General features: G+C 37.1%; 3 protein-coding genes across 3 annotated transcripts in view; all 3 read left to right on the plus strand.

Annotated features, from left to right (window-relative positions):
* Positions 1 to 808, plus strand: part of LOC101291802 (probable leucine-rich repeat receptor-like serine/threonine-protein kinase At5g15730-like) — a 4,601-nt gene extending 3,793 nt beyond the window's left edge. Inside the window, exon 8 of the mRNA XM_004294278.1 lies at positions 411 to 808. Within this exon, the coding sequence (XP_004294326.1) occupies positions 411 to 746 (336 nt within the window). The 3' untranslated portion in view covers positions 747 to 808. The remainder of the gene's footprint in view (positions 1 to 410) is intronic.
* A 583-nt stretch (positions 809 to 1,391) lies between these two features.
* LOC101292098 (50S ribosomal protein L24, chloroplastic-like) lies at positions 1,392 to 3,819 on the plus strand. Its single transcript, XM_004294279.1, has 4 exons — positions 1,392 to 1,562; positions 2,560 to 2,598; positions 3,099 to 3,329; positions 3,424 to 3,819. Exons 1-4 carry the CDS (start codon positions 1,458 to 1,460, stop codon positions 3,622 to 3,624), a joined length of 576 nt encoding a protein of 191 aa, XP_004294327.1. The 5' UTR covers positions 1,392 to 1,457; the 3' UTR covers positions 3,625 to 3,819.
* Positions 3,820 to 5,357: 1,538 nt separating this feature from the next.
* On the plus strand, positions 5,358 to 9,053 carry LOC101292386 (dihydroflavonol-4-reductase-like). Its single transcript, XM_004294280.1, has 6 exons — positions 5,358 to 5,536; positions 7,502 to 7,669; positions 7,818 to 8,035; positions 8,136 to 8,295; positions 8,382 to 8,592; positions 8,685 to 9,053. Exons 1-6 carry the CDS (start codon positions 5,392 to 5,394, stop codon positions 8,845 to 8,847), a joined length of 1,065 nt encoding a protein of 354 aa, XP_004294328.1. The 5' UTR covers positions 5,358 to 5,391; the 3' UTR covers positions 8,848 to 9,053.

The following is a 9,053-nucleotide window of genomic DNA, read 5'->3' on the forward strand; positions in this document are numbered from 1 at the left end:
TCTCTCTCTCTCTCTCTCTCTCTCTCTCTCTCTCTCTCTCTCTCTCACACACACACACACACACACACACAAAAGAGGAACTTAAGGGGACATAATTTGGCCCTATTACACTATTCATGGAGGTTGCAATATTGATAACCCAGGAACATAACAGTTGTATAGTGTTTTCTTAAGTTGTCTTTATACGTGTCTGCTATAGTGATGGCACAGCAGAATACATAAAAATGCATCGAATTGCTTTTGTGCATGCTTCTTCTATTAGGTGTTTGTAGATACGAAGAAACTAGGTGTAAGTGTCTGCTCTCTAAAAAGGAAGTTAACCTTTTCTTTCATCCTGCAGAATATCCACTTACAGATCCATTGAGTGCTATTTACTTGCATATCTAATGAATTTTCTTTATGAACAATAGGCAGCAATGAATACGGAGGGGAAACTTGGCTGGGAGGAAATCGTGGATTCCCGTCTTAATGGGAACTTTGACGTGCAAGAGCTTAATGAACTGGCAGCCCTTGCATATAAATGTGTTAGCCGGTCCCCAAAAAAGCGGTCTTCCATGAGAGACATTGTACAAGTGCTATCACGAATGCTCAAAGTGAGGCATAACAGAAAGCACCATGTGAAATCGTTGTCATCATTGACCGATGAAGTTACGATTGACGTGAACCAACCAGAAACCAAAACTCAAATGGCTGAACATCAAAGAGATGAGTCAATGGACAGCACAGCCGATACATATGATTTATAGGGCATCAGTTCTTCCATTTGTTCATTCGTTCTGGTTCTTGGGTTTTTTGGCTTTGGGTTTTTATATATGTGCAGTCTTTAATGGGATAGAAACAGCAGACAGTGTAATTCTGATGTCTGCTAAAGTGACATAGGGTTCAGTTCAGCCCCTTCTTTGTACACAGCTCCTTCTTTCTTTCTCTTTCTCTTTTCCCCTTTTCCTTGTTTTGGTCAAGGGACAGATTCCAAACTTGTGTACCATGCTTGGATAAATTGAAATGAAGGAAGATTTACCTTCTTTTTTTTTACTTACTCTCCACTATTTAGTATTTACACCGGCGTATGATTTTGTCAATGGAAAATATGCAGCAATGCTGTTATCTTCAATTTTACCAGATTGACTTTCAGATATAAAATCTTTATTTCTTTTTTACAGAACGAATTTAAACTCGGAACATCATCTAAAGTCTATACATCATGAGATTCAGTATCACTAGACCCATAGTTCATTATTGGATTATCCTTCATTGATACTATAATCAAAAATGTAAAGCATGTTCAACCAGCCAATTTCAAAAAAAGAAAAGAAAAGAGGCATAGACTACGTCGTCGTTTTATTCCCAATTAATCAGTCGACGATATTACTGAAATGCCCAATATCCTCTTTACTCTTCTATGTTGTGCGCTCTCACTGTGTTATCCATTCGCCTAAGTTCCAGTGAAGCAAACGAGAATGGCAGCCATGACTGCACTCCAGAGCTCCATGACCTCTCTTTCTCTCTCCTCCAACTCCTTCCTCGGCCAACGCCTCTCTCCCCTCACTATCTACCCTCTTCCGGTACTACTTCTCTCCTCCTTCATTCTCTGTTTTCTTACTCTCTGTCTCTAGCCTCCTTCATTGTTTCAATTCAAACTTTCACTCTTGCTTCTGCTTTATTTTTGGCAACTTCAAATTGGGTATTTCTGAAATTGGACTGGGTACTTGTTTGTTTGTGCTAAACGTCTGTAAACATTGTGGTCATCTTCATTGTCTCTGTGCAGTTGAATTCTTATTCATATGTTTAAACCGCCTTAGGATTATTTATTTGAAAAAGGTGATGGGTGTCAGTGTACATTTCATACATTGCTGAATTGCTTTGGATTTGAGAGGTTGTAGAAACAGTGGACTATTTCCAAGTATTTTGTTGATATATAAACATGATGTGTGTGTGTGTGTTGTGTTTTTTTTTTTTCCTTCAATGAAGCTTTTTCCATAATCATCGTATGCTATGGCAATGTACGAATATCTTTAGATGAGCCTATCCCTTGAACTAATGTGGGATTCTCGTGGTTATTTTTTCAGTGCACATAGCTGCCATAAGTTAGTGCAGAACTGAAATGTATGAGTTGAATGCTCTCAAGTGAAACTTTCGAGTTTTCACTTTAAAGACGATTGTGTCAGCGTGGCATTACGTTAGGTTTACATGGTTGTGAGGAAGGCTTTTTTTGCCCGCATACTGACTGTGACACTGCACAGTTCATTCTACTACTGTGATTGTATTTCTTTTTATAGTTTATCCCTTAATGATGTCAACAGATGAGATTCATTGTGCTTGACAGTGTTGATATTAGCTGTGTGATTTTCTGAACATCTGAACTCTATTTCTGAGCTGGAAATTCTACTTTGGTTTTGTATATATATATATATATGATTGTTGTCATTAGAGAGATACAATATTGGTAAACTGTCAATGTAATGAGATTTTTTTGGAAAACAGTTCTGATTTGAGTTGTTCTGATTATGGGGGAATAGAGGAGTAATTCATAACAGTTATTGTTGTTTGTTATTTGTGCAGGGTATGTTAACATCAAAGCCTTGTCAGATTGTAGTGAAGGTTAGTATCATGAGTATGTATGTTTTTGTCCAATTAATTGTTATGACTTTCTCTGATCCTTAGAATGCATATCATATTTACAAAAGGAAAAAGATTTTGTCAATTTAGGACCTAAAGGAGGGTAATGAAGTTGCTTTCATTCAAAGAGGTTTGAAGTAATTCTTTATCTTCTTTGTAATAGTACTTTCTAAAGCACTTTTTAGTCTGCAATTTGACTTCATAGATGTGGTGAAATTTGCCACTCTGGGATATTCAGGCACCATTGTGGAAAAGCCGTATAAAGGGCACCTTGATTTAAATAAAACTTCATTTCAATATGCATGGGCATATGCCTGGTTCACATAATTTTGACCTTCATCTGGTCATAAAAATAGTCCACACAAATTTTATGCAGCATTCTTTCCTTAGTCACAATCTATTCTCTTAGATGGGCACTGCTGTAGAATTATTAGGCTATACATCGATTTTCCTGATATGTTATTGTTTTCTTCCTCTGACAGTTGAAGCAATGGGAGCGGAAGGAATGCAAGCCGAACAGTCTGCCAATTTTACACAAAATGCATGTTAAGGTTGGAGATACAGTGAAAATCATATCTGGACATGAAAAGGGTAAAACTGGAGAGGTAACTAAGATATTTAAGCACAATAGTACTGTGATAGTTAAAGACATAAATTTGAAGACAAAGCATATGAAGAGCAGAGAAGAGGGTGAACCAGGACAGATTATCAAGGTTCTATTTCTTTCCTAGAGAGTCATCACCTGACTTTTTCATCTGTTTGCATGCTAGTTGCATTTGATTACGAGTAAACATTCTAATATTTCAGGTAGAAGGAGCTATCCACAGCTCAAATGTGATGCTTTACTCAAAAGAAAAGAACGTAGCAAGTCGTGTGGGTCATAAGATCCTGGAAAATGGACAACGGGTTCGCTACCTCATTAAAACGGGTGAGATAATAGACAATGCAGAGAACTGGAAGAAGTTGAAAGAAGAAAAAAAGAAAACTGAAGTAGCTGTATCTGCATAAGGATCCAATTCTTGAGTCACCAATGATGTAGTTAGACACTTGATGAGATGTATTAATATCATTTTGCTGTTTGTATTTGACTGAGGCACATGCAACAGAAACGAAAGTCCCCCAATGTAATTTTGTTTATTTGTATTGGCTGGTTGTCAAAATGAATGTTGATCTTCCTCCAAAATGTGCAAGTAAATTCAAATCTTTGTTCGTGGAATGCATCTTGAATGGATTGGATACTGGTGCTGCGGTGCATGTTAGAACAGGTCATTGGAAATTGTCTACACAGCTTAGCCAGTCGGGGTTATTCTGCAAAGCTTAATTAAAGTAACAGTCACTGTGGAGAAAATATCTACACAATTTTCAGAAAATGTGGATATACATGGAAGGGGAAAAAAAATGGGGGGCTGGGGGGCTGGGGGGCTGGGGGGCTGGGGGCATGCATGGATACTTTGTTGTCTTCAAATTCATGTTGTATTATCTCGCCAAAAAAAAAAATTCATGTTGTATTAACAATCGTCTTGCCTCTTTGTATGTGTGACTGGTAAGTGTTAGGCCATATTAGATGCTCTTATTGCTTACCCTTGTATTTTCCAAAATATGGTAAGCAAAAATGGTTAGTCTTTTCATTCTTTTCCGTGCATGAATGAAGCGTGCACAACTGTAATGACTGACGATGAGTCTAACATTTGGCAAACATATGTCATGGACAACACATTCTCATATTTTATAGATGTCACTAAATTGTGATATTTCAAAGGATCCGGCTTCTCTGCTTGGACTAAGCAGAGTGCTAGGATCTGCTTGAAATCACTCCTACGTTCGTTGACACGTCGCATGTAGGTGATCTAATAGACAACAATTAAAGAACTCAAAACACAAGTCTTACACCCACACAGAGAATATCAATCTCTCTCTCCTTGCTCCCGGAGTCCATCTGTGGATTTGACACCCGGAGGCAAGTGGTGATCGTACGACGCCGACAAGAGCGCAGATTGACCAAGTTTTCGACTTCGTCGACGGGAAAGAGAGCCGCAAGCTGGTGGTGCTACGGCACAAGGGATCTGGGGTCACCGGGATCTGTATTTCGTACTTGGCCCTTTTATACCAGATTAGTTTCGATTCTGAATTTGGTTTGATGCTAAAGAAAATTGTACCGCTATGTGCTCAGTACTCAATAAGAAGGGCTGGGTTGCATCACTTACATGCTGGTGATTTGATTTGGGTTTTGGTTTAATTGTATTTGGGTGGGTGTTGCTTAGTTCTAATCGGACTTGGAAGCTCAAAAGCAGGTGATGATGTTTTGATTATGATGATTATCATTTGATTCATTTCCATACACATGCAGATCATGAATCTGGAACCATAAAAGAGAGAATTGTGTTGCCCATGAATGATTCGGTGTGGTAGTTGCAAGAATTGAATTGTGTTGTGGAGTTCTTTGAATACTATCCATTGGATTGATGGTTGATGACGTGTCAGCATACGAGTGATTCCAAGCAGAGAAGCCAGGTCTTCTATATAACAGTCACAGGCTTAGTCGTCTAGATGCTTCTTATTATACTAGATCTTTTGCACATGAAACAGACTATAAAAAAAGAAAAAAGGCAAATGAGTATTGTATTCACTGTATGATTCACGACTCCACCGGTTCCAGTGTTCCACCATCCTGATTATATAATTAAGCTTCTTTCATAGACTAAACTGCTACCAAGGTCCCTCTAAGATAGCCCACGTACACTGGTTTTGTTCTTGAGAGCTATATGAATTGAAGAAATGGAGGGTTCAGAATCAGAGGGCAATAGAAATGGAGCTCCGGCAGTTTACTGTGTCACCGGAGCCACCGGTTATATCGGATCTTGGTTGGTGAAGACTCTTCTTGAAAGAGGCCACACGGTTCATGCCACAGTACGCGATCCTGGTAGAGTTCAGCTCTCACTTTTCTTTGTTTCAATTTGATTTTCATGTTTTAGGGTTTCTTCTATAAATTCATCAAACTATGTGGTACAAAGAACAAAGAACAATATAGAAGTTAGCACCAGCTTTCTGAAGTTGGTGGAGTGTTTAATCAAATTTGAATCATCAATTCTTTGCGGACGCCAGTAATCTTGGAACTATCCAATGCTGTACATGTGTGTTGCATTATTAGTATAATTTGTAGGCCACAACTCTGGATTACCTCTCAAATTCTCAATTATTTTCCTTCCGCAAGTTTTCTTTTTCCACTGATTTTATTTTAATTTACTATTTGTCTTCCTTTGTCAACTACATTGGTAATACGTTTACCACTGATCAATAATTCTAAATCAATATTGAGTAGTGCTACACCAAAATTTTGTACCAAATTTGATTACCAAATGAGTTGGCACATGCTATATCATCAGATTCTTTGAAGTTTATTTTGACATGGATTTTCTTGTTGGATATAAAATGAATCTCTATTCTTTTTAAGAATTAAGAAAAACTCATATTCAATAAAAACACACTTAAATAAAAGAATACCAAATTGATTTAGAAGATATCCCCATATCTGGGTTGTGGCTCTCTACATTCTTGATGCCCAGATTGAAGTATCATAACAAATAGATATCTGTTAAACCAAAATTGATGTATGTTATACCAATAGATATGGGTTATGCCAATAGCAGCCAATTTTGTTCCCGGCAGACTTCTCAAATCGATGTCTATTAGACATGGTCATGGCTAAATACAGAAGCTATAGAATTGTTCCATGCCATCAAGTGATCAGGTGGTGTCAATTTCTTTATCAAAGTCTCAGAACCATAGATGATATGAGAGATTGGGAAGACAAACAAACTCATATGAAGAGATAAATTCTGGTGAAGCCTTTCTGGGTAAACAAACCCTAAGTTCAAGAAATATTTTTATTTTTATTTTTTATCGTAATTGCTGATTTTTATTTTAGCCAAAGTTATCAGTATACATGTTGGAAATTACAAGGATTAAAATGAATGAAGTGGCACATGCCACATCATTTGGTATAGGTTTTCTGTATAATTTTTTGGTGTCTTTAGCATTTTTCATATTAGAAAAGGAAAAAGAAAAAGTCACCTTAAACCCTAAACCCTTTAAAAAAAAAAAAACGAAGCGAGAGACTGAGAACTCGGACAGATGAACTCTCGCTATCGAGATCAATTTTTACCAGACATGCATCTCTGATCTATCTTCAAATCTTAGCTCATGAATAATCCAAGTTTCTACTATACCATTGGCCCTTGTGTTGAGCTTCTATTTTATTTCTTTTTCAAAAGGTTCATGCATGCTTCCATCATGAGGTAATTTGTCGTTTTGGTTTTGAAGTCTGCATATATTTCTGGGATCTGGGGAACATGTTACTGGGTATCAGGTCCGGGACTTGATGAAGATTATATTTCTATTGGGTCTGTTCTTTTTTATATATCATCCCTATTGGGGCAGAAGGGTCTGGGTTTTTTTTTTTAATAGAAAAACAAATTTATAAATTATAGCCTTCATCCAGAATTCACAATGTCGAGGGTCTGGGTTTCTGTTAGGAACTTAGGATATCTAATAGTTTTCAGTTTTGAAGTCTGCATATATTGACTTTCTGCAGTACACGCAGAATAGTAAAGAGTAGAGATAGACATCAAACTCCACAGGATAACAAAAACAAGAAGTCATATGATTTGCAGAAACCTCATCTAGTCATACTGATCTTGTTCAGTTGTTAATGACCAGTTTTAGTTGTTAAAAATTAAATTATTTAGGAGGAAACATAATCCAGTTCATAGTCAATTTCAACTCCATGTCAATATACCGATTACGTTCTATTGTACTGGTTTTATCTTTTTTGATATATATGCAGAATGTTATAAAAGCCTAAATGATCAGTTACCTAATATCACAGCCAAGTGTTTGCACCTATTACCATTATGGGCCGGCAGTGACCGGTTGAGATTACTCCGAGCTGATTTGGAAGAAGAAGGAAGCTTCGATGAGGCTGTTAAGGGCTGTGATGGCGTTTTTCATGTTGCAGCATCCATGCAATTCAGTGTTCCTGCGGCAGAGAACAGTGGTATATATACTCATAAGCTAATGATTCCCTTATGAATACTCCATCTGCTATCTTTGTACTACAAAAAATAGCACATGATCCTGCACTCATATAACTTGGTTGAGCATAATGCTAATTTTCTTATCAAAATTATTTTTGTACCTCCAAGAGGGTTATGTTCAATTGAATATCATCGACCCTGCAATCAAAGGAACCTTGGACCTCCTCAAATCCTGTCTGAAATCGGGTACCGTGAATAGAGTTGTGCTAACCTCTTCCATTAGTACTATGACTGCCAAAGATAGCAGTGGCAATCCAATCTCTGTAGTTGATGAATCTTGCAAAACTCCAGTTGATCGCGTCTCGGATGCAAAAGCAAGTGGATGGGTAATGCTTATTCCTCTACGTACCTATTGTTACTTGTTAATTAGTTTAATCAACTTATATTACTAATTCTAAAGACACAAGAAACTTTGTTCTTTGACAGGTTTATGCTCTTTCAAAGATCCTTACGGAGGAAGCAGCATTTAGATTTGCAAGTGAAAATGGGATCAATCTTGTTGCAGTAATTACAAGTACTGTTGGAGGACCATTTCTCACTTCCAATGTTCCATTAAGCATTCGAGTTCTTTTGTCACCATTAACAGGTACTTATCTTTCTGACCATTAAAATCTAAATGGAAGTTTAAACAAAATTTAACATTCTGATATTGTCGGACTTTAATTTATGTAGGTGACTCTGAGCTCTATGGGATCTTATCTGCTGTAAATGCAAGAATGGGATCAATTGCTTTAGTTCACATTGAGGACATATGTGATGCCCACATTTTTTTGATGGAGCATGATGAAGCAGAAGGTAGATATATATGTGCTGCCCAAAGTTGTCCAATGTCTAAGTTGGTTCTTTATCTAGCTCAGGCATTTCCTTCCTCAGATTCAAAGAGGTAGTTATATTTTCTGGTTTATATTGGGAGTTTTCAAGTAACGCTAGCTCTATACGACTTACCTGTTTATATCCTTGAAAATTCATACGCAGCATTGTGGTGGAGGAAGAACAGAATAATCCAGTACCCTCTGAGTTATCTTCAAAGAAGCTAGGAGATTTAGGTTTCAATTACAAGCATGGAATAGAAGATATTATTAACCAGTCAGTTTCTTCTTGTCTGGGTTTTGGCCTTCTACCTCGTACGGCAAAATAACTCTTCATCAGAATTATTTGAACGGAACGTATATGACTATCTTTTTCCTGGTAAGTTTCAAACCTATATATACAGTATGTCATCATCAATGAAGAGACGATTTTCAGTGCTCGGAAGCCATGTGGTTATATGCTATATCTACAATCTACAATATAGTGCAACATCCTGTTTTTAAGTTACGATTTTAGTGTCAGAAGCAAATTATT

The sequence above is a fragment of the Fragaria vesca genome, linkage group LG3 (genome assembly GCF_000184155.1).
Source record: "Fragaria vesca subsp. vesca linkage group LG3, FraVesHawaii_1.0, whole genome shotgun sequence".
Lineage (NCBI taxonomy): Eukaryota > Viridiplantae > Streptophyta > Magnoliopsida > Rosales > Rosaceae > Fragaria > Fragaria vesca.

Coding starts and splice junctions, on each gene's coding strand:
- LOC101292098 (XM_004294279.1), top strand. CDS start 1,458: ATGGCAGCCATGACTGCACTCCAGAGCTCCATGACCTCTCTTTCTCTC. Junction 2,599..3,098: donor CTTGTCAGATTGTAGTGAAG/GTTAGTATCATG, acceptor TTCCTCTGACAG/TTGAAGCAATGGGAGCGGAA. Junction 3,330..3,423: donor AACCAGGACAGATTATCAAG/GTTCTATTTCTT, acceptor CTAATATTTCAG/GTAGAAGGAGCTATCCACAG.
- LOC101292386 (XM_004294280.1), top strand. CDS start 5,392: ATGGAGGGTTCAGAATCAGAGGGCAATAGAAATGGAGCTCCGGCAGTT. Junction 5,537..7,501: donor TGCCACAGTACGCGATCCTG/GTAGAGTTCAGC, acceptor CTAATATCACAG/CCAAGTGTTTGCACCTATTA. Junction 8,593..8,684: donor CCTTCCTCAGATTCAAAGAG/GTAGTTATATTT, acceptor ATTCATACGCAG/CATTGTGGTGGAGGAAGAAC.